Source organism: Crocuta crocuta, unplaced genomic scaffold (assembly GCF_008692635.1).
Source record: "Crocuta crocuta isolate KB4526 unplaced genomic scaffold, BGI_CrCroc_1.0 scaffold32, whole genome shotgun sequence".
Lineage (NCBI taxonomy): Eukaryota > Metazoa > Chordata > Mammalia > Carnivora > Hyaenidae > Crocuta > Crocuta crocuta.
In genome coordinates, this window is record NW_027529424.1 from 3,450,780 (window position 1) to 3,476,940 (window position 26,161).

General features: G+C 38.4%; 1 protein-coding gene across 1 annotated transcript in view; it reads right to left on the reverse strand.

Annotated features, from left to right (window-relative positions):
- The window catches only part of CDC123 (cell division cycle 123), a 60,980-nt gene that overhangs the window by 13,531 nt on the left and 21,288 nt on the right, over positions 1-26,161 (reverse strand). The window contains exons 5-10 of the mRNA XM_077758511.1: positions 23,220-23,315; positions 20,288-20,394; positions 7,868-7,916; positions 3,512-3,587; positions 1,733-1,855; positions 690-718 (exon numbers count right to left, since the gene is read on the reverse strand). Of these exons, the coding sequence (XP_077614637.1) occupies positions 690-718; positions 1,733-1,855; positions 3,512-3,587; positions 7,868-7,916; positions 20,288-20,394; positions 23,220-23,315 (480 nt within the window). The remainder of the gene's footprint in view (positions 1-689; positions 719-1,732; positions 1,856-3,511; positions 3,588-7,867; positions 7,917-20,287; positions 20,395-23,219; positions 23,316-26,161) is intronic.

Below are 26,161 nucleotides of genomic sequence, written 5' to 3' on the forward strand. Positions count from 1 at the left end.
AGAGCCCAAATGTCCATCGATGGATGAATGGATAAAGAAGATGTGGTGTGTATATACAATGGAGCATTACTCAGCTATCAAAAAGAATGAAATCTTGCCATTTGCAACTGTGTGGATGGAACTAGAGGGTATTATGCTAAGCAAAATTAGTCAGAGAAAGATAAATATCATATGACTTCATTCATACGAGGACTTTAAGACACAAAACAGATGAAAATAAAGGAAGGGAAGCAAAAGTAATATAAAAACAGTGAGAGGGACAAAACATAAAAGACTCTTAAATATAGAGAATAAAGCGAGGGTTCTGGAGGGGTTGTGGGAGGCAGGATGGGGTAAATGGGTGAGGGGCTTAAGGAATCTACTCCTGAAATCATTGTTGTACCATGTGCTAACTAATTTGGATGTAAATTATAAAAACTAAATAAATTATAGAAAGTTAAAAAAAAAAAAGAATGAAACCTTGCCATTAAAAAAAAAATCCCTAAACTTGTGACACAAAACTACTGAAGATACTGTGTCTCCTGATGCTAAGTATATGTTAAAGGAGATTCTTGAGGACTGTGAATTTCAAACACCTTAGCTGGTTAGAGAAAATATTTTTTGAGTAATGGGCCCTTTACATACATAATGGCTAGGTACTCTGTAGGACCAGCCCTGATTTTAAAGCATGTCAGACAGATGTTACTTACCCTACTGTCTCTATATACGTCGAACACAACTGTGAAGGAGAAAAAACTCAAAGTTAACAATGAACTAACAGTTTCATTATCTGAGTCTCCTTTTGAAAATTAAAATGCATATTATTATGTTATACAATTAGCAGAATATAATTACATTGAGAACTTCATGCTTCTTAGTATCAAAACTTTCAAACATGATAAAGTAGCCTACAGTGTTTTACTTATATAATTTTGTTTTCCTTTTGTCTACCCTCAGCCAAAATCCTTTATACAGCTGATCATTAAACAATGCGGAGGCTAGGGGTATGGACTTCCCTCAAACTTAACTACTAACAGACTATTGGTGACCCAAATCCTTAACAATAACAAACAGTGGAATAACATATTTCATATATGTATATTAAATACTATATTCTTATAAACCAAACACATCATCTCATCAAATTCACCATTATAAACAACTTATACATACTTGTGAAAAAACATCAATCACTTAACTCATTTTATGAGGAATGATGTCAATACAACAGGAAAGCAAAAAATCGAGCTATGGTTATAGCATGATGAATCTTTTTTATAATCATCTGCCACAGAACCCAGGCTTGGCAAGCAAAAAAATACAAATCAGAGCAGATGCAATTTTAAGATCCATGAAAATTCTCATACACAGTACACTTTCTTAAAAAACAAGTCACAAATGTTTACTTTCTAACTGGTGCTATCTGATAATTCAAATAAAAAATCTAGAAAGGTAGATCAGTCAATTAACTAAGTCTGAATAAAAGAAGCATTTCGTTCTCTGTACACAGCTCTTTAAAGTAAATAATAAAATATCTACAGAGAGATAGAGAGATAACTACCTCGGTATTAAAAAGTGACTTTGATTAAATAAGGTAAAAATTAACATTCAGACCATCAGTAATACCAAAGAGTAATAAAGCGAAATGCTGAAAATACAGTGTTTCGAATCCAATTTTAAAATATGCGCCACTGTGAAATAAAGTTCAGTAACATCATGTACTTCATTTCTCTGGGTCGATAAAAATACTCACAGTCTTCATCTAAGAATTTGTACTGTATGTGCTTCTTGAAAAAGTCTTGTATGCATCTGCAAATCTCTTCCTTTTGTTTAGAAATATGATCATAGTACTGTGTATAGTCCCTTTGAGAAATACCTGACAAGAAAAATATTTTAAATCCATTATCATATAACAATCTTTTCAAAAACACCAAATTGTGATTTAAGCCTCTTTTTGAGAGAACCATAAAAGTAGACCAGATAATGAAGAATGCATGAGACATGATTCAGCATTTTATATAAATCTAAAACTTAACAGTTGTAAAAACTTACTCATTCAATGAGTTGTATCATAAGTTGCATATCATGCATTCTTACTTTAGAAATAGCGGTTATTTTTATTTAATACAATGGAAAGAACTCAGTCATAAATACGTTCATAATGTAGAAAATGAAAGGAACGCTTTTAAACCTTTGCTTCTTTGATTTTTTTCTACCAAACTCTCTACAAATTGGTATTCTTTTCCACTTTCCTTTGGGAAACTTAAAATATTCCATAGGTCTTCCATATTCATATTGTATTTCATAGCAACAGGCTATTTTTCCTGCTCATACATGCTACCTTGCCGTCACAAGCCTGATGTTTCAAGCCATGGAAAAGTCAACATTCCTTTCTTCAGAGTTACTTGCTGATTCTATTCCAAATACACTAAAGGGATTATTGTAAAAACTCTCTCAGTTTGCTCTAGGCCAAGGAAAAAGTTTTCTGCTCTGAAAGAAGGGTTTCCACCCAATTTCTTAATCACATGCCAATATGACTCCCTTCTTTAGCTGGACTTATACTGCAGTTTTTCCAAGAATACCTAACAATATGATAAATTCAGACACCCCAAGTTACTTTCAGGTAAATTAAAAGATATCAATATCACATTCACTAAGACTGTTGCTTTGATTCTATTCAAATCACACTTTTTTTTGGGTGAAGGTAAGTTTTACTTCACGGAAAACATGCAAAGACCAAAAAAATAAAAGAGATTTTCTTCACTATTTAACTTGAATACATCACAGCAAACAAAATAATAATCTGAGAGGAAGAAAATGGGTGTTTTTTTAAGTAATGCACTTACTTGTCCACATATTTCCTCTGGCTAGAATAATAAACACTGCTCCAATAATAGAAATAAAGATCCCAAAACTTGGCTTTTTATGATGCTTAAAATAAGCAGTGTGTCACTAGTAATACTTAGGAAAATCCCAAAGAGAAAGCAGGTAATAGGATACATCTTCACATACCCTAAATTGGGGATGGTCAAGACCATCACTTCCATCTCCAGAATCCAGACAGACATGATTAATGGACAAGATTCTTTTCTGTAGAAACTGAATATGGCCTCAGGATCATTGTCAATATAGAATTCCAAATTGGAGTACAAACTGATTAGAGGTATCAGAAATATAAACTGATTATTACCCTGTCCTAGTTACTAGAAATTCACTTCCATCAAAAGCTTGTCTTCTTGGGGCTCCTGGCTGGCTCAGTCAGAGGAGCATGTGACTCTGGATACTGGGGTCATGAGTTCGAGCCCCACGTTGGGTGGAGAGATTACTAAAAATAAACGAACTTTAGGGATGCCTGGCTGGCTCAGTTGGTAGAACATGCAACTCTTGATCTTGGGGTCATGATTTCAAGCCCCATGTGTGGTGCAATTTACTTAAAATAAAATTTAAAAAAAAATTAAAATAAGTAAACTTTAAAAAAATCAAAGGCTTGTCTTCTTTTAATGGGTAAAAAAAAAAAAAAATCACAACTCACCAATAAGCTTGTTTTCCTTGACAAAACATCGGAACTCAGCCCCAGGAATTAATTCACACCATTTTCGAAGAACAAGCTGTAGACAAAGAAAAAAATGTAACACAACTAGGTAACAAGGGAATGTTTACTGGTCTAACAAACAATTTTATATCAAGAGTATATCTTAACAATTGCCATTATCAAATAGTTTGGGGGGGAAATAGGCATCATTTCACTCATATGTGGATTTTAAGAAATAAAACAGATAAACATAGAGGAAGGGGGGAAAAAAAGAGAGAGAGAAGGGGAAGCAAACCATACCAGACTCAAATACAGAGAACTGAGGGTTGCTAGAGAAGAAATGAGTGAGGTGTGGAGGATGGACTAAATGGGGCACCTGCTGGGATGAGCACTGGGTGTTGTATGTAAGTGATGAATCACTGAATTCTACTCCTGAAACCAGTACTACACTATATGTTAACTAATTAGAACTTAAATAAAAATTTAAAAAATAATAAAGTAACTGTAAGGCTTGCATTTAGAAGACAGACCTCTGAATAGCATGTGGTAACACTTTTTCCTATGTATCTTTCCATGTATCATAAAATTGTAATGTTTACTTAATAAATACACTGCTCAAATTTTTTAAAAAGGCATCATAAAGCATTCTTATCATGAGATCTATTAATTTAGTAAGCAGGGGAAACACAATTAAAATTCTTTATGACAAAATGCATCTTCGTCACTTACTCATTACTTTGAGAGCTGTGACATAACGTATATATCCAAGGATGATGGAGTCGAACCCTATCATCATCGTGTATAGATACCCTGTAATTCCTATGTTCTTCACCCCTTTAAGTATATCAAAAAATAAAACAATTTCAGAGTTATCTACCTTAGCACCATTGTGTAGTATGCTGATAAAATTATTATGATTTATCACTAAAAATCCCTATAACCTTCCCATGATTTTCCCACTACTTTAAAGTAAAACAATTCTACCACCGGCACAAGTCATAAATGGGTTCTACTACCATAATTATTTAACATGTATAAATTCTCATATGCTATTGAACTGATACAATTTTATAAATAGTATAGTTGACAAATGTGTGCTCCTCAGTCTTTTTGTAAAATGGAAGAAAATGACTAGTCTTATTCTTGTGAAGTAATAATTCTAATAAGTGGCCAGTGTCTCCAGCCTCCTTTTTCCTGGCACACGCCTGGCTTATACCTCTCTGCCCTTTAGGACCTAAGAGATGGAACCTGAATTACTCAGAGCCTCATTCCTGGGATTCCCTCCAGTGTGCCCAGTATTCTCCCTTTCCATATCCTGTGCTCCCAGTTTCTGGTACCTAACATTCCACAGAAGACCAGACAGACCAAGCTGTACCATGATAATCTGATATCAGTCTCTCCTTCCTCCTCACCAGCAACTTCCTTAAGGGCAAGGAACTGGGTCTTACTCATCTTTGGTCCCACTGCAAGTGTAGTAACTAGCAGGTACTTAAGGAATGTTACAAAGTAAAACAGCAAATATATAAGATAAACAGCCACTAAAAATCCTGATATAAAAAAATAGCTACTGAACTGGAAAAATGCTCAAAATGCAAAATATTTAATGAAGAGAGCATATAAATACATGCATACACATATCTCAAGAAAGGGAAGTTAAATGCCAAAATGCTAACACTGAATCATATTTTCTTACACTTTAAAATTTTTGATAGTAAATTGCTTCTCTTAAAAAAAAACAAAAAACCTACATTGGGGCGCCTGGGTGGTNCTCTGACCCTCCCCTGTTAATGCTCTCTCTCTCTCAGAAATAAATAAAAACATTTCAGAAAAAAAAAACCTACACTATTGGGGCACCTGGGTGGCTCAGTCTGTTGAGCGTCCAGCTCTGGCTCAGGTCATGATCTCACGGTTCGTGGGTTCGAGCCCTGCGTCAGGCTCTGTGCTGACAGCTCAGAGCCTGGAGCCTGTTTTCAGATTCTGTGTCTCCCTCTCTCTCTGACCCTCCCCTGCTCACGCTGTCTCTCTCTCTCAAAAATAAATAAAACATTAAAAAAATTTTTAAAAACCCTACATTGTTAAAATATGTCTAAGATTTTTAAATGCACTGATTTCAATTTTCATTATTATGAGCTCTTGGTCAAGCTTTTTATGTGCCATATGTTTAAAAAAGAACTGAATTATTAAATGAAGAACCCCAAACTAAAAAATTACACCACTGTCATATATTAAAAGCTGATACTGGGGCACCTGCGTGGCTCAGTCAGTTAAACACCCGACTTCAGCTCAGGTCATGATCTTGCGGTTTGCGAGTTCCAGCCCCACATTGGCTCTGCACTCTGAGCACACAGCCTGCTTGGGATTCTCTCCCTCTCCCCACCCAACTCTCTCTCAAAATATAAATTAAAAAAAAAAAAAAAAGCTGATATTGGCAAACACAGTAATTTTTATTTAAGCAACAAAGAAATAGGCAATTGTGTAAACATTAGTTTTCTGAAGAATTTGCATAATGTTTACTGAAATGTTTTGGACAGGTAGCACATACACTGTAGTCAATTAAAAAAAATACATGAGGGTAAAAGGTGAGAATTCTGCTCCCAGCCCCCACCATCACATGCAGTCCCTCTGTCCTCTTCCTCAGAGGTAATGTCTCACATATCTTTCCAGAAGTAATCTACGAATACATGGGCATGGAATACATGTACATATCTTTTTAAATATACACAGAAGGAATACACGATTACACAGGATTCTGCTTAGAACTTTTTTCATTTTTATTACTCTAATATTACTTTCCTGAGCTTTTAAAACTGAGTTTTAAACCCTATGCATTAATATGACGATGGTGTGTTCCCAAAAAAGTAATAAAAGCGCAAATTGCTGGCAAAATGAATCTTGGAGACAGAAGATGTCATCTCAACAAAGATCATGACTCAGGGCAAGACTAGAGAACAATCTTTGTCACTTTGTGTTTTCAAGCAACAAGTAATAAGATAAGGCAGGTGTTTAATAGATGTTTGTTCAATGAAGCAAGTGATATGAACATGATATATACACAGAAATAATGTTATAAGAAATGTTTAATGATGTGGGAAAATGCTCATACTGTGCTATTAAGTCAGAAAAACGCCACTAATGATACATAAAAAACTCAACTACAAGTACTAAGAGATCCAGTCCGGTGGCCTGGTAGAGAGTAAATTAACTGTCCCACACCATAGCATGATCGCAGGAGACACAGCAATACACACTCAATACTTGATACGGTGAGTCAGGGACAAGTTCTGAAAGTACGTGTATACAAAAGTGACTGGAAGCAAACAGACAATGAAGAATTTTTTTTTAAAAAGACCACTGGAGGGGCGCCTGGGTGGCTTAGTCGGTTAAGCATCCGACTTTCGCTTAGGTCATGATCTCACGGTTCGTGGGTTCGAGCCCCGCGTCGGGCTCTGTGCTGACTGCCAGCTCAGAGCCTGGAGCCTATTTCGGAGACTGTGTCTCCCTCTCTCTCTGACCCTCCCCTGCTCACGCTCTCTCTCTCTTCTGGAAATAAATAAAAATTAAAAAAATAAAATTAAAAAAATAAATAAATAAAAAGACCACTGGACTAATTCTAATTCCTGTCATAAATCCCAAAATGCAAATAGTTTGTAATTATGGAGCAGGATGGCTACTCTCTTCAACAAATTATGAGCTATCAAGGTTTCAAAAGTATCACATTCTGAGAAGCCAAAGGCAAGAAGAACCAGGGGTAATGATGACCAAGAGCCCATCAGGGATGTAACTGAAACATGGAGTCAGGATTTCAAAGAAAAGTATGTTCCAGATTCACCGGTTAACAGCTGACATTGGGATGGGCGTTGGGGGAGGGGGGTGTAAAATACCCTGAAACAAGGAAAATATGAAATACAAATTTAGGTTTGCTAGGTTTGAATTCTTATAGCTATTTCTAATAACATTTTTCACTATTCTTTCATTCTTACTTCTGTATGTAATTTGCCAAATGAATAAACAATATAAAAAAATAAAAAGGGCCACTGGGCCTAAACGGTAAAATGATGATCACTATTTTTCTTCATATACCAGGATAAAAAGTTGACCCAGGTTAAGCCAGATGGTGGGTAAAAGCTATTTGTTTTATTACAAAATATGAACATTCTATAGTATATATGTACTTTGCATGCATGTGTGTATACATTTGTATACATTTTTCATAAATTTAAAACTTCAGTGCTTCTAGACTATCAGAGAAATTGATCCAAAAAAATTATTCATTTTGCTTAAGAATAAACAGCAATTTTCCATACATTTTCAACTAGGATTATCAATTTCATCAAGATTAAAAAAGTAAATTCTTACCTCATGTTCTATACAAGGATCTGGAGAATCATCAGTACAATGAATAAATCTTTAAGAGAAAAAAAGGCAGTTGAATCTTTTTTATGGTGCCAGTTTATGTACACACATTACTTACATTCAGTGTGAGAGTTAAGATTTTACTGGAAGCATTCAGAAACAGGAGGCTAATTCAAATCCAATAAACATTTATGAAGCACTATTGAACGTCAGACATTAGCTGACACACCCTGAGATGTTATTTCACGAGTCCTCAAAACAACCATATAAGCTACTGCTACTTTCATTTTTCCATCAAAAAAAAAAACAAAGAAACTTAGACCCAGAAAAGACCAAATTTAGTGAACAAGCCAGGAGTACAACTCAGAGTATCTAATGATAGATTCCAAATGAAGGCAGGATGGCACTGCAGTTTTACAGTACTCCTGGCCTTCTTTTTTATGGCTACATCGGAAGTCTACGTCTCTGCTGACATTAACTCTACCGTCTAAAGCCACACAAAGTTATAATCTAATCCTCCTGCATGCCATTAAAAAAAATATTTGGTAGAACTACTTATTCCTTCATTAAGTAAACTGCTTCCCACATTAAAAATCCTCTGTTTCATGAACAATTTTTCATGGATTTTCTAAATGCCTTTATTAAATACCTCCCTATGCCAAGGACTGGCTAGACATCAGAAATGCTAAAATGACTTAAGTCCCTTGTTCTTTAGGAGGTTAGTCTAGTCAGGAAAGCCTAACAAGTAGACAAAAAATTTAAAACACTGAGTAAAAATAAAAATACTCTGGCAGCACAAAGGAAAAATGGATTAGCTTTTTATTGTGTAGGGGGGAGTGAGGTCAACAAGGTTTTACTCAGCAGGAAGGGAAGGGTTCACATTTCAGGCAGAGGGAAGCATGTGCTAAAGCCAGAAGAGAAATGAGAATGGCCGTGCAGTATGCAGAGAACTACTGCAGATGCGTGCTGATGGGGAGGGCAGGGTGCCAGAAGACAGGCTTAGACCCCGCGCACCGCTGGTGGAAATGGAAGGTGCTGATAGGAGTGCAAGATGCCAGAAGACGGGCTTACAGACCTTGCGCATCGCTGGTGGGAATGCAAACTGGCACAGCTGCTGTGCAAAACTGTATGGAGGTTCTTCAAAAAATTAAAAGTAGAACTACCATGTGATCCAGTAATTCCACTACTGGGTATTTACTCAAAGAAAAGCAAAAATATTAATTAAGAGATTCATGCACAACTATGCGTATTGCAGTGTTATTTACAACAGCTAAGATACAGAAGCAGCCTAAGTGTTCACTGATACCTGAATGGATAGAAGAAGATATGGGGTTTAAACAAACAAAAAGCAGAAACAGACTCATATAAGAAACAGACTCATAAATACAGAGAACAAACTGATGGTTGCCAGAAGCGGGGGCAGTGGGGGGACGGGCAAAAACTGAAGGGGACTGGGAGGTACAGGTTTCCAGTTACAGAACGAGAAGTCAGAGGGTAAGAGGCACAACAAAGGGAATCCAGTCAGTGCCACTGTAATAGCGCTGTACGGGGACAGACGGCAGCTACACGTCCGGTCAGCAGACCATAAAACGCACTTCCTAATTCACTGTTTCACACTTGAAACTAATGCAACATTGTGTCAACTAGACTCCAATTAAAGGAAAAAAGATGAGGTTGGAGAGAAATTTTGGATGAGGAGGAGCATGCAGATTGCGAAGGGTCTTACGTGTCTCTAGGAAGGCTGAACTCTATTATACAGACAATGGAGCACTAGAAGTTTCTAAACAGGGGAGGGCTTTCACTGTGGCAGTGGTCCTGGATAGCTTGGGCAGAGGAGTGGCAGGTAGGGAGGCAGAGAACCAAGCGCCCTGGGGAGAGATGAGGGTCTAGCTGTCGCAGTGGGAGCAGGGAAGGAGAAAAGCACTAGAGACACTGAGAGGCAAAGCCAATATTGCCTGGTGCCCTTGTGAAATTGAGGGGTGAGGGAGAAAAAGGTTGGGATGACAGTCATTGATGACTGGCTGGCAGGTGATGGGAATGCCATTCACTGCGACCAAGAGAAAAGGTGATGGGGGAGCGAAAGATGGGAGAGAAGAACTATGTTTGCAGGTGGAGAATTGGAGACATCTCAGAGAACCACACAGAGATGTCTAGGAAGCAACTGTAAATTAAGAAACTCAAAGAGAAGGAGGGGAGGTAATCACACAGATATGAGAGAGAAAGTGGAGAAGTAATAGAAGGGACCACCTCAGGCACATGACAGAACCTTGGAGAACACTAACAAAGAGTGAGCAAAGCTTGCGGTGCGGAAAAACCGTCACAAAAACAAACAAACAAACAAAAAAAACCCCACACACATGAAACAAAAATTACTTTTAAAGATCTCTTTTAAGCAATGTAAAGTAAAATTGAGTTTGAAAAGCTTTTGTGACCTATACTACAAACAGTAACAATTCTAATTTATTTGGTTGGCTGAGGTCCTCAGAAAAAAACTTTAATCCCCACTAACCATTGGGCATCAGTTGATAAAACCCGAATTACAAAGGAAAGTACACCCAATGTGCTTTGTTAAAAAGCAGTAGGTTTTCCCTGTATTCGTGAATGGGCACCACAGGGAGGATCTTACATTTGCTATCTCATTTAATCCTTCCAAAAATCCTATGAGAAAGTGCTATGAATATCCACATGGGGAGACCAAGACTCTGAAAGAAGAGAGATCAAGTAAATGGTTGGGAGGGGAAGAAACCCACATGGACAAAGGTCCTCCAGCGGCTGCTGAAGCTCCTGGATATCAGCAAAAACAGACAACACAACACAACAAAATACCACAAATACCACATGCATCTAAATAAAAGTCTTTGTTCATCTTTTTTAATAGTTCCACAGGATAAACTTTTCATTTCAAAGGATTCATGTTTTTTCCTAGTTTTAGTCTAAACAATTAGAAAAAAAGCTAGTTATTTTATGAATCCTATTATAAAAACTCCTTCTACCTTTAAAACATTTTTCATTTCTCCTTAAAACACATATACCTACATACTTTAATTCTGACTTTTAATTTTAAGAATTAAAAAACACATAAAAGTACCAAGTGTACATGTATTGCTTTTATAAGAAGCTGATTCAAGTTTACCTTAGTAGTAATTTGGGAACACATACAAATAAGGAATCGTCATGTGGTACACCTGAAACACACTTAACGTTCTGTCCATTCCAACTCTAGAAAAAAAGTTAAAACTCTAGCTTCCAACTAACCAATAGTTCATTATCATGATACAATTGAAATAACTGCCTGTTTTTTTTTTTTTTAACATTTTGCTTATTTCTCAGAGAGACAGCGTGAGAAGGGGAGGGTCAGACGGAGAGGGAGACACAGAATCCAAAACAGGCTCCAGGCTCTGAGCTGGTTGTCAGCACAGAGCCCGAGACGGGGCTCAAACCCATGAACTGTGAGATCATGACCTGAGCCGAACTCGGCTGCCCAACCAACTGAGCCACCCAGGTAACTGTATCTACAACATACAGGGAGATGGAAGGAGAGAGAAGACGAAGGACAAAATAACAGGGTATTATTATCTTGACAGTTAGTGTAGTCACAGAACTAGGACCATGTGTATTTTTGAAATGTGATTTTAATCATGTGGGTGCCATACGTTTTATAAATCTGGTAACAGAGGATAGATCTTATAATATCCTATGAAGAACAAGGTGGATTAAGGTTCTATATCTACCTATTTTTAAACACTATAGGAAACCCAAAAGGCACAATTCCAAGACCCAGATCTTTGTTGTCTAATGTTTTTTAATTTTTTTTAACTTTTTATTTATTTCTGAGAGAGAGAGGGAGAGGGACAGCATGAGCAGGGGAGGGCCAGAGAGAGGGAGACACAGGATCTGAAACAGGCTCCAGGCTGAGCTGTCAGCACAGAGCCTGACTGGTTTCAAAAGGTAGACCTGAGAACGTCTAGGGTATGTGAGATTACTGTAGAAGGCTTTTTCGTATTAAGATGATTAGCCAGATGGTCCAGGACAGACCCTCCACGGGCAGAGTGCAGAGACAGTCAGTAACAACATTTTCAGGAGCTCAGCTGAAATGCTGCAAAGAACACTGTGTGTGAATATTTAGATTCCATTTACATTCTGGAGAAGACAGGTTTATAGAGCAAAAATGAGTAACATAATTACAGTACTAACAACACCAGAATTTTTACAATCCTTCTATATGAATTAATGAAACTTAAACTTGTTCTAAGAGTCTCGATTCGTTTTAGGAGTTTAATTAATTAAAACACTTCCTTTATATTATCTTTGAGACTTCTGTTTTTAAATTCGTACAGCTCTACTTCCTCTGGAGGGCTGGTGTACTGTTTCCTCATGTGTTTCTGTATTTTTGCCCTGAGCGCCTATTTGGTGCAGCTCATTTCTCTGAGCGTCCCCCAAGGCCTGGGTTGCCAAAGTCTTTCCAGAGCACTTTGTATTTGCATCTTCTAGGTGCCTCAAGGGTAAAATGATTCGAGGACTGAGGACTGACTTTTACATTAATGTCTAAGTAGGAGACCTCCAACCAGGCAGGTGGTTTGAACTGGTACTCCAAGTTTGTTGCAAGGGACAGGCCTGAGGTCTCAACATTTTAAAATGCAAAACCCAAAGTGCAAGGGGTTTCAGTCCTGCCACCCTGTCTCTGTGTCAGTGGATAAACTGTTTTCTAGTTCATCCTTTAGTGGAGGTGCAAAAGGGTTTCTTTTCCAGAACTTCACTTTATATTGGCTTAATGCTTGGCCTCCAGTCCCAGGAAGGGATTAAAGGTTATGTCCCTTATCATTTCTGATAACCGTCCCTAAAAGGCTTATCCACCTAACCCTCTGATTGTCCACCCTCTTTCCACTTCTTGCAGCTGGGATTGCCTTTTATTTCTTGTGAATTCAGCTGTGCCTTACATTTTTGTGTTATAGTTCATATTTTATCTAGCATTTTTAGATACCTGTAACAAAAGATTTTCCAAGTTATCTTAGCCTGTTACCTAGCTAGAACCAGAAATTAATGATCAGTTTCTTAAAGTTCTTTTACAATTACAAATAAGACAATTTGAATCTCATTTGAAGATCTCTGCCAACCTGAACGGCCTAGCTATTATTAGATTAGCACTTAATAGTNAAGTCTTTCCAGAGCACTTTGTATTTGCATCTTCTAGGTGCCTCAAGGGTAAAATGATTCGAGGGCTGAGGACTGACTTTTACATTAATGTCTTAGTAGGAGACCTCCAACCAGGCAGGTGGTTTGAATTGGTACTCCAAGTTTGTTGCAAGGGACAGGCCTGAGGTCTCAACATTTTAAAATGCAAAACCCAAAGTGCAAGGGGTTTCAGTCCTGCCTCCCTGTCTCTGTGTCAGTGGATAAACTGTTTTCTAGTTCATCCTTTAGTGGAGGTGCAAAAGGGTTTCTTTTCCAGAACTTCACTTTATATTGGCTTAATGCTTGGCCTCCAGTCCCAGGAAGGGATTAAAGGTTATGTCCCTTATCATTTCTGATAACCGTCCCTAAAAGGCTTATCCACCTAACCCTCTGATTGTCCACCCTCTTTCCACTTCTTGCAGCTGGGATTGCCTTTTATTTCTTGTGAATTCAGCTGTGCCTTACATTTTTGTGTTATAGTTCATATTTTATCTAGCATTTTTAGATACCTGTAACAAAAGATTTTCCAAGTTATCTTAGCCTGTTACCTAGCTAGAACCAGAAATTAATGATCAGTTTCTTAAAGTTCTTTTACAATTACAAATAAGACAATTTGAATCTCATTTGAAGATCTCTGCCAACCTGAACGGCCTAGCTATTATTAGATTAGCACTTAATAGTCATTTTCATATATACTTATGAGCATGTTGATTTTTTTTTAATTTTTTCCTGCATTCGTATTTTATTTTAACTTGGATGATTTCTTTGATTGAAATTTTCAACAAGGTAACAACGGAAAGTAGTATTAAAGTCGCTGCTTCCCAGTCTGGACAGAAAGAACGCTCCTGTACTGAATTGTAACCACAGTTCCCCCTAGCTATCCATTAGAACTGAAACACAAGTGTTATTAAGTGATGATCGTTACATTCCCTACAATGGGAATTAAAAACTTTAAAAAAATCCTCAATATACAAAAATAAAGATTTTATTTTGGAAAAAAAAAAAAAGGCAAGAAAACCCAAAGTCTATTCTGATGAAAGCTGCTATGAAATTACACCAGTGGTTTTTAATACATTTTTAAATTAGTTAACAGGAAATTTTTGGAGTAATGTTCTAGATCCGAATTTTTAAAAAGGAAACGAAATAAAAGGACCTAGCCCCAAACTGCAGGGGCTGTGCTTGGCCACCAGATGATGGCAGGCAGAGGGCCATCTTTTGTGTCCTTCATTTCTACTCAAGCTACTGCCCACATCATTCCCTTGACTTAAAATAAGGTTGCATTTCCCACCGGCCAAGAGGTCTGAGTATCAACAGGCCTAATCATTATGCCCTAAACATGTCTTAAGATTGACCTTTTTTTTCTGTGAACCTCCTAACTGTGATTGGCGAGTTTTTATTATGCTGTTCCCAATACTTCACACATCAAAAGAGAGTAAATACATTCAATGATAAGGACATGGATGTGTGGAACAGGGGAGTACAATCAGGAAAACATGGATGTATTGATCTAGCGTGCAGAAGACAGTGCACGAGGTGTCCCACGTCTGTTATAAGGAAATTCGGAAGAGAGGAAGAGAAAGGATACACGTACCCGCACCATGCTGAGCAGCGCTCCCATTAAGGAATACNCGCACGAGGTGTCCCACGTCTGTTATAAGGAAAGGAAGAGAGGAAGAGAAAGGATACACGTACCCGCACCATGCTGAGCAGCGCTCCCATTAAGGAATACACTGTGTAAGAAAGAGCTAGAGGGAGATGAAAACCAGTGACTACACCAGTGGAAAACACTGAAGTTGAAGACAAATCCTATTTGTTGGGGGTAAGGGCTGAGATTCTGGCACTGGAGATACAGATTTACCATACTACCTACTCAAATGATGTGGTCTGTAATCAGCGCCAGTCACATGGCAGGTAGGGGAGTGGAGAATCACAGAATTGGTAAACTTGGAGAATATTACCTGAGTGAATTTACTCTCGGCAACTTAGTATAGCCTAAGTCCACTGACTGAGATCACAGTTTCATCATTTTTATTAAGTAGTGAGAAAACACCATCACTAAAGTTTTCTGAAATGGCAGTAAACACAATCATTAATGCTTTAAAGGGGCATACCACCCTGGATGTTTACAAGAGCACAATTCTCATCAGTAAGCTTTTTTCAAAACTTGAAAGGTTACATTATACCTCCCAGGAAACAATTATTAAGTATAAGAAAAAGTGTAAATCACAGGTAGAATAAAAAAGAAAAGAAAAATGCAGAGCCAGGGGCCATGAAGCACCCAAGCTCTGGGGGTGCAGACTTTACTGTTTGTGAGGGGCCAAGTCAGGAGCACTGGTGCACAGATCCATTTCAGATCTCACCAGTGCTAGAAAAGGAAAGATAAAAATAAAATAAATAAAATGATACTGAAGGAAGGGTAATTGGGTGTGTTCATTCGAATTTCCAAAATTTTTCTTCAAAAAGAGATAAAATATGCTATCTAAAATTAATACAATCCACAGTAGCAAAGTGTCACCTAATTAAATGGGCCTTAAAAATCACAAGGCAAAGGGGCACCTGAGTGGCTCAGTTGGCTGAGGGACCAAATTCAGCTCAGGTCATGATCTCACAACTCGTGAGTTCGAGCCCTGCATGGGGCTCTATGCTGACAGCTCAGAGCCTGGAGCCTGCTTAGGATTCTGTGCCTCTCTCTCTCTCTCTGCCCCTCTACTGTTCATGCTTTGAGTCTCTCTCCTTCAAAAAATAAACAAACATAAAAAACATTTTTTTTTAAATCACAAAGGTACAGGTTCTATTAGGTCCAACTTGCACACAAAATTTTACTTGAGACTACTGAATTTTAGGCTTAATAACCAGTTTTGTAATAATCTTAAAAATGCATACAAATTACATCGAGCATGGTGGAGTTAAGTTACTAAGCCAAGCGAAATTTCCTGACCTCTAGTCAAATCTATCTCATAAGTGACAAGTCCCTCAGAGAAATATTTATGGATTAATTTTTTGATTCGCTCAGCCCTTTCTTCTAAATGCCAACTGAAAAGCAAATATTCTTTTCTTGCCTTAGCCTACTGAAGTGACAGCTACTCAATAAAATAATTACTGAAAGAGCCGTGAGATTTAACAAATCTAACCACGTAAAATGTTTACATCTGGGCAAATAGTTTGCTCAGTGAGTACACTGCAGCCACACTGCTTCCCAAGTGTCACACTTTAACTTCCACTTTTTAAAGCTTCCTGTGTACAAGAACCAGTTGAGGAACAGGAAAAAGAAGAGCATTTCACATTCTGTCTCAGAATACAGCTGCGCAGACATTACTAGTCTCCTTCTAGCTCTTCCTAGCCTCCATTTTCTAACAGATCAGGAAGCACTTGCATTCTCAGTCCCCTCCAGAATGCCAGGGATGCACGTGCTGGTTAATGTCTGTGGTCCTCAAGATGTGGGCCTGCCCAAGCATCAGCAGGATAGCCTGGGAACGTTTTAGAAATTATCTTCTTGGGCCCCGTTCCCAGCCTAGTGAACCGGAAACTCAGGGAGGGACCAGCACTCAGTGTTGCATCAAACCCATCAGGTGATTCTGATGGGTGCTTAACGTCTGACGGTCCCCAGTCTAAACCAGTCACGGCATTTCTTTCCCTGACAATCGCTGGATTAGGCTGGGTCACACTGTGTGACCAATGAGCCTGACAGGAAGTCTCCTGGGAAGCTTCCAGAATGCTCTACTTGCTCACATACAGAGAAGAGTAAGAGGAAACACACTACCCCTTCTATTTCCGGTTGAGATACTGTCAGGTCTCCACGTGATGCTCAGAACCACAGCAGCAATCGAGTAACCGTCAGGTGATAATCCCCGATTCCAAGCCAGCAAGCCAAGGACAGGGTTGCATAAACACAGAGAACTGGGGTCCCCCTGGAGGCCTTGAAGACCTGCTCACACAACCCTAAAAACACCCAAGCTCCAGAGTCCTTGTTGAATAATCTACTTTTTAAAACTCTGCATGTGTAAAGTGCTTTGAGTTGGCCGTCTGTTGACTATAATGTCTTTGTTTCTTTTTTTGAGGCAAGCCCTGAAATAGTATAAGCAACATGTCACTTTCATAATATTATATAATCTTAGACCTATCACAGATTACATAATATCCCATAATGTCTTATTACAGTCTACACTTAACATTTATTATTATAATATTATAATTATTTAATATTTTTATATTTAATATATAAAATATATTTTGTTTTAATAATTTAATTTAAATTATTAAATATTAATAATTTAATTATTATTAAATAATTTTTATTTAATTATTTGACATTAAATATTATTTAATAATTAAGTTAGTTAACATAAAATTAAGTTCTTTATAACATTTCCCTGTATTTTATTTTGAAGCATTTTTATAAGGAGGCATTTATCACCTTATTGAGTGAAAATACAGGAAACATTTAGAATGACGTTACTGAAATCACATTCTGGTTTGGGCTCTAGTAACTAGCTTGTGCAATCAAATTACTAAACAGATTTAGGTCTCAATTTTCTAGCCAACAGGAGAGATTAAATCATTGATACAATGCTGTCCACTTTAAAGATTTATACTCCTAATTTAACCTTTAAGGGGTCCTGAAAGGCCTAATATGACACAAGTTCATTTTTCGGTAGAGATCCTATCAATAAGGATTTCTATGCGGTGACAAGACTTACTGGCATGCAGCTTACTACCGACGAATGTTTCCAGAAATGGGTGATTACTCAGAGCCACCCAGATGAAAGGCTGCAAGCTCAGTGCTGGAGGTTTGCTCCTGCGGACTTCAATTATTTAGACTAAGAGAAGGATGGTATTCTAGGGGTAAACGCTCTTAATCTGGGGCCTCAAATTCACTTGCTGACTTTATTTGCCTCTTACGCAAAAATCGGAGTATAGAATGCAAAACCACCGACTGGTATTTCCATCTTCTATGGGAGTCCCAGTTAGATTCATGCACAGAACAGAGAGGAGAGGCAGGGTAGGAAGAAGCATGAGTTCACCAAACTGCAAAGGTGATGTAAAAACTACCAGCCACAGAGAATTAAAAGTGACTTACAGTTATTTTTGGAAAGGAAAAGATGTCCTCATACTCTCAATGCAACTAGCATTAAAGGTACATGACAGCCCATATCTGATAAACTAACCGATACAGAACATTTTTTATGTAATATATTTTAAGGCCTCTTTACTTAATGCATTAGATATCAAAAAGCTTTATAAAGGGGGTGCCTGGGTGGCTCAGCTGGTTAAGCATCCGACTTTTTAATTTTAGTTTTTGAGAGACAGAGCACAACCAGGGAAGGAAGAAAGTGCAAGGGAGGGGTAGAGAGAGAGGGAGGGGCAGAAAGAGAGGGAGACACAGATCTGAAGCAGGCTCCAGGCTCTAGGCTGTCAGCACAGAGCTTGATGCAGGGCTCAAACCCACAAACAAGGGATCATGACCTGAGCCGAAGTCAGATGCTCAACCAACTGAGCCTCCCAGGCGCCCTGTGTCTGACTCTTGATCTCAGCTCAGGTCTTGATCTCATGGTTGTGACTTCAAGCCCTGCACTGGGCTCCACACTGGGCATAAAGCCTACTTAAAAAAAAGGCTTTATAATGGACAAAGAAGAGAGCAATCACTTCTCTCCTAGAATGAAAATGCCACTGCATTACTACAATGTATTACAGTGCAATTTTACACTGCAATATTACAGCATAGTAATTACTACATTACTACCTAAAACGAAGGCTACCAAACACCTAATAACATCTGTGCTGGCATGATCACAAAAGGTAGATGATGAAGAATCAAAATGATATAAAGCTTTTCTCAGTAAATGAACCAAAAACATCAATACAGGTAAAACCCTTTTGTAATAAAATTACAATATGACCACACCCACTTATTATTACTGAACTTCATTTTTTGATTATTGTAATACTAAAGTCAATGCCCGAGGTACCAAACTCAGATGTAAACAGGTAGATACACAACTGACATGCAGTGAATTTACTGTTTGGTGCCGGGCTCCTCAAAAAAGGATTGAAGGCTGAAATGGGGCAAATGGCAGGGCGAACTACACGGACGGAGGGGCAAGAAGTGGCATGTGCGCACAGCGTTTGCACCCCTGTTCACCTGCTTAGTGGCTGGATTTTGTGAGATACTTCACTTTAGAGGTCAGTTTAAGTATCAGTTTAAGTGAGTTAACCAGTCTGTATAAGATGGGTAGGATGGAGGGGCACCTGGGTGTCTCAGTCAGTGAAGTGTCTGACCTCAGCTCAGGTCATGATCTCACAGTTTGTGGGTTCGAGCCCCGCGTCGGGGTCTGGACTGACCACTCAGAGCCTGGAGCCTGCTTTACTCTGTCTCTAACCCTCCCCTGCTTGCGCACTGTCTGTCTCTCTCTCTTTCAACTAAACATTAAAAAAAAAATTAAAAAGAAAGGAAAGATGGCTAGGATGGGAAATCTAAAAGAATACCTATTTGATGACAGAACAAGAGTATAAAGAGCCCATTGACAGGTCAACAGTGTGTTGACTGCCTACAATACAGACAGCACAGGGTCAAGTTCTTTAGCTAAGAATAAGTGGCAAAGAAAGGAAAACAGAAATTCCACTCCTAGAAATTTACTCTAAGGAAAAAAAAAATTAGGGACATGCATAAAAATTTAGCACAGGGATATTCAAGGCAGAACTATATACAAATTATGCCACAGCTATCCAGTGGAACACCACTAAGGTAATTTTAAACAAAGATATACAAGTACTTAATGACACATAAAGATGTTAGTTAGACATTGCTGTCTACTAAGCACTATGAACTACATGATCCCATTTCTGTATTTAAAAAATCAGAATATGGTTAAAGACAGGTGTATCTTTATTATACGTATGCGTAGAAAGAATTCTGGAATATATAAAACCAACTGTGGTGAGATCACGGGTGCTCTTCCACTGCCTTTATTTAGCTTGAATCCCTAATTTTGTTTTTCTATGATGAGCATATATTAGTTTTGCAATAAGAAAAAAATTATCAAAATACTCAACAGGAAGATATAAAGAAAGCCCTTGATATTTAGGAATATTCACTACGGAAAATTTACTATCAAAGGAAAAGGAAGGTTTGCTTTAATAGGTCTGCGATAAGGAACTGTGGTTTGGAACGGTGCTGCAAGTGGGGCTTCACCTTTAGGAAACCTCTCACAAGTACTGAAACGGCTGACATGGGAGATTAAGAGACATACTTACGGCTGAGTGAAGTCACGAGTGATGAAATCAGAGCTCTTGAACAAGAGAAAGATGTCGCTGAGGGTTTTACATTTCAGAGAACTGTTCATTGCTATCCAGTACGCGTCCTAAATGATAAAGCATGTGCTACTTAGTGTACATTCCAAGTTAGGTGCTATGAATGAAGCTCAGGTCTGTATATAGAATCAATAACGCACATTACATTTAAAGAAAAAGTTGAGGTAAGACACGTTAGCTGTATTGTCCAAATCAAATTATACTTCTAAACACCCAAGGGCAGGGCCACGGCATGGGGGGGCACTGGGTTACAAACACACATGTTAAGGTCCTCACCATCCCACTCAGGCCCAAGCACCTCCCTGTGTTTTTCTCCCTGATGATGAAAAGAGAAGTGAAGAAATAGAAATCTGACACTTAGCTCAACGATCAAGGTGTAAAGAAAGCCTGACCAGCTACTCTCTGAGAAAAAGGAGATCCTATCTCTCTTCTTGCCTCTGGGCAGTGAAAGTTAGGACACCGGAAGTGTGAGCACTGGAGTTCAGACCCACATCTCTCAATCTGCAGTTTTATCGCAGTTTTACACAGTGAATGTCTCACACAGATGAAGCAAAAAAAGGTAAGAACTGGCATGTGAGGCACAAAGCTTAGCAGAACATGCCTAAAACTGACAGACTAGTTAAGTCACTTACACAGCATACTTCTCCGATAGGTCAGACACAGGACAGGAATAGGATTTTGAGAAAATCAATGTTTGTAAAAAACTATCCAAAAATTATCCACACTATGTGAAAGAAAGCAGTGGCACATGGTAGGCACAGAATAAATAAAATATAAATGAACAAATAAATGACTCAAAACTAAAATAATATACCCATTTTAAGTGGAAAGCCTCAGCCCAGGTCAGCAGTAAGGAATGATTCAAATTACTGCTCTATTACAAACTAAAAATGAGTCTCAACGACATTATAATAACTTCTTTATCATTTCCCCCAATGAAAAAGATGATGAGCTTCTGATTGAAAATGGTATACTGACCACAGATTTCCCTCCACTGAAACAAAGGTTTATACATAGAAAACCATGAACTCCAGGGAAATCAAAAGGTTGAATAAGAAAACTACGTCATCCTGGGGCACCTGAGTGGCTCAGTCACTTAAGTATCTAACTTTTAATTGTGGCTCAGGTTGTAATCTCCCAAGGTTTGTGAGATCGAGCTCCACACCAGCCTCTGTGCTGACAGTGCAGGGCCTGCTTGGGATTCTCTCTCTCTCTCTCCCCCCCTGCCCCCCCACCTGTGCATGTGCAGGAGCTCTCTCTCAAAATAAAAAAGCACTTTAAAAAAAAAAAAAGAAAACTACATCATCCTGTGTAGTATGTATCAGTGTCTGTATTACCCTAACATCAGAAACAGGGAGTCCTGACCTAATGAAAACATGCTTATTACTCAAAGGAGAGTAGAATATAACGCAATGGGAAAGAGAGAGGAGTGAGGAGAATCTTCTCATTCCCGAGTGGGTCACAATAATGAGTGTTATACAATGGAACACTACATGGCAATGAGAAAGAATGAAATCTGGCCATGTGTAGCAACATGGACGGAACTAGAGGGTGTTATGCTGAGCAAAATAAGTCAGGCAGAGAAGGACAGATACTGTCCTATACCACTGTATAGGTGGATTAGGAAGAACTTAATGGAGGACCATGGGGAGGAAGGGGAAAAATAGTTGGGGAGAGGGAAGGAGGCAAACCATGAGAGACTCTTGAATGCTGAGAACTGAGGGCTGATGGGGGTGGGGGAGAGGGGAATGGGAGATGGGCATGGAGGAGAGCACTTGTTGGGATGAGCACTGGGTGTCATATGGAAACCAACTTGACAATAAACTATTCAAGGAAAAAAAAGAGTATTATAGCTACAGCTAAGTATAAAGGAGGAGAAAATAACAAAAGAACACACTGAAATATCTAAAAGCAGTTGCCTCTCAGGAGGAAGAAATGGTGAAGAAAAGAAGTGTTAGGGTCTGCTGGTTTGGGGAGCAAGCATATAGATCTTTGAAAAATTCAAATTATATAAAAAAATTTAATTGTATACATGTGTAACTAGTTTTAGTAAGTAAAACTACAGGCTAAATGAGGTAGAATTTATCTCCTATTTTAGAATAAGCAAAGATAGGCACATGAGATGATTTTTGAAAATCCTTTGATTCCTTAAAGGAGCTTTGCTGACATAGTTGTTTTCTATTGGATTAGAAAAAAGAGCAAAATTTTCCGCAGACCTTCATGTAAAATAAATCTTGTCAATGCAATATTATAATAAAACACAATTAAAGAAAATGTTGATTTCCCAAACAGCTCTATTTCTAGGTCTTGTGACATTTTATTTATTTATTTTTTTAATGTTTATTTTTGAAGGAGAGAGAGACAGAGCATGAGTGGGAGAGGGGCAGAGAGAGAGAGGGAGACCCAGAATACAAAGCAGGCTCCAGGTTGTGAGCTGTCAGCACAGACCCAGACACAGGGCTCAAACCCCATGAACCATGAGATACGACCTGAGCCGAAATCGGACACCCAACAGACTGAGCCACCCAGGCGTCCTGGTCTTGTGATTATTTTCATTTTCATTATTTTTCAAAAGAGAAAATTTCCTCTGTTACACTGAACAGCTGAAGTTTTGAAAAGGGGCAGAGAATGGGTTTCCTCATGTTCCTAGCATGATCGGCAACACATGAGTTGCAACTGTCTTCTGAGAAAATACACAGTATTTTACAAATCCAGGAAAGTGCCAAATCAGGAAAATAGGAGGAAAATAAAAATAAATTCCACAGTATTTTCCCTAGAATTAGGAATGAAATTATATCTGTGGGGGATATACAAAGAAAGGAATAACAAAACAAAGAATACTCAAACAGTGAGAAATTTACTGATGAGTTCCTACCCTTGGGGCACTCCAGTTAAGCTTAGGAAATACACTGCCCCCCAGGGAATTGATAGCTTCTTGGACCTTAGTGGTGAACTCAGGAAATTCTGGTGCCTATAGAGAGAAAGGAGAAAGCATTTGGGCACGTCAGTAACATCATAATAAATATAGAAAACAAGATCAAAATCTCAAGGTTAAGCAATTAAGCATGTTAAAAATAAGTCAGAATACAAATTACTATCAGAATTTCTGAACTGAGCCAAATAAAATCAATGGTCAAATATTTACCACAAAGGGGGAAAAAAAATAACAAGCGCCCAAATGGCAAACGGTACTTTCCAAAACCATCAAAGCCCACAAAGCTAAAAAGACAGACATCATGAGGCATCTGGGGATGTGAGGAAGGACTGAATGGTTCTCTTCACATCTACAGAACCCATAGTTACGAAGTGAAAAGAGACAGATGGAATGTCACCTGTACACATAGTGCAAAGTTCAGAAATAACACCTCCCATTTAAAGGGCCAGAAGCCTTTCCATCTAAAGGAAAAGATTCTTGGACATATCCTCAAAAGGCTTCATGAGAGTGAGAAATAAATGATGTGCTTAGCTGTATTTAAACACCACTATTTCCAGACAAGTTTTAATATAAACAACACTCAAAAATAGGACCTTGGTGAAGTTAAAATGTTCTTTCCTTTTTGGTTGACTTTAAAATGCATATTTTATTTAAGTAACCAAAACGTCCTAAATGTGTGAAGGAATGCTCTTCAGTGAGCCTTACGTCACTACCTAGGGAGCACTTGGACAGGAGTAGAGAAAAGGGGAGTAACAGACACCGAAGTGGAGCCTGCAGGGGACAGAACATGAAAATATGAAGTCAATACCGGCACATTATCCCTTTACATTTGCCGCCCCCTACTGGGCAACTGCAAATTCTGAAAAAGCCCAGTAATGACCAACTCCTCCAGAGTACAGAAAAAAGAATGTGTCTAGAATTAGCTCAACTAAACAGTCCACAAAGAACCAAATGGCTTCTGTTGACCCCCAAGATCTAATCCAGTTGCGAAAGGGAACAAACTGTGTCAAGAGTTTGGTTGGGAAACAGACCAAAAAATGTCAGTTTACAAAAATGGTGGCCTATTCCCCAAACTAGAAACCAGCTTTAAGCCACAGGCTAGTGAGTAAAGGGAGACATCAGAGCAGGCCGGACACCCAGAGGTCTATGATATCTAAACTGGTTGGCAGCACCTTTCGTATCTGCCACCACATCCACCTTGTCGGGCACCTTCAGCTTAGACAGGAAATTAAACTGCAACCATTCAGAGAGGCTTTCAAAATGCGTAACGGCCTTGCATCCTTTACTTTCCATTGGGTCTCCCCATGAGAGGGAATCAGGATCTCTATTAAGCCAGTAATTTCCTTATGATTCCCTGAAGTTGCTGAGGTGTCTCCGCTGGGGTTCTATCCAGAAAAACGATTCTCTAAAATCTGCTGTAGCAATATATTCGATGAATGGCAGTTACACAAATTTTAGAATATGAAGGGATTTGATCTTCAAAGACAAAACAATTTAATTTTCCTAACCCACAACATTTCACATTGCTTTAGATTTACATATCGAATTTTAAGAGATGACAAGAGTTCCTCATATCCTCAAATTATTCCACTTTAGGAAATCCTATCAGGATCTGAAAACAAATTTAAATTATGAAAAGTTCCCATACGGTGGAGAAAAAGATGTGCTTTGGTGGAAGACAGTATTGTGCACCCAAGAGCACAAGACCTATAGCCAAGTCGACAAGCGGCTTTACAGCTTGGTGAATGGTAGGTAAATGATGACAATGAAAAGTACTTCTTTTGGACAGAAAAATTCTATCCCGGCTGACAGGAAATCAGCTGTCTTCCCTCCCACCCTTGAGGGAGGCAAAACACTGACATATTCATCTCAGTATTTCTAATCTACAAAGGTGTCTCTTTGGATTCTGTTTGGAACCAGTTAAAATACCTGCCTGCCTAGCTCCCTCAAGAGCTACATAAAACCTTCAACCTGTGTTAAAGAGTTTTATATCAATATGGGAGCCATGATTTTACCTTTTTCTGAAAACTGTCTTTCAACAGATTTAACTAAAAGGATTCTTTTAAGTTTATAGCTCAATGAGTTGATTTTAAATATGCAAAACACCTCAGTTTTCAGGGTTAAAGGTTCCTGTCCTGAGATCACATCTACTCTTTTACCACATCTGTGGACCTTCTGGGATCCAAACTCTCCTGTCTTTTCAACTACACTACAATACCCGTTAAGAAAGGGTATTTCTTCTAATTTTTTTCAAATCATGAAATGTTTAAAATTTAAACATTTTTAAATGTTTAAAACACAAAAACATACATGTACTCATGTCCCTGGACCTATACATTCAACAATTTGGTATACTTAACCCAGACGTTAAACCTTTAAATCTCTTAAGGGAACAAAGTTACAATACAAACGAAGTTCCTTACCTCCTGACTCTCTTTCCTAATCCTAACCCCTCCCCCTCCCAACGTCGGGGAACAGACTTGGGAATATTCTCTTCTAGGGTCATGATTGTATAACTAATGGTACACGGGACTGACCATAGATTATAGCATTAAAAAAATTTAACATAACTGCTGTCACTGATATGTACACTTTCAGCAAACAGCGCTCACTTTTGAGATTTACCCACCTGGACTGGTTTAATATTTAATTCCATGTCTTTGTATCTAGGTTAATGGACTACTACCATTCGCCAATACGTTGTATTTCCCACCCTTGGAACCTATTCCTCCACTAGGAGTGCTCTACTATGAATGTTCCCCTGCCCAACAACATCTAGTTCCACCCAGTGAAACCCCATGACTTCAGTAACTTTTTGTTCTGAAATAATTTCAGACCTTCAGAAGCCTTAAAAGAAGAGTAACCAGAATTTCCGTATACTC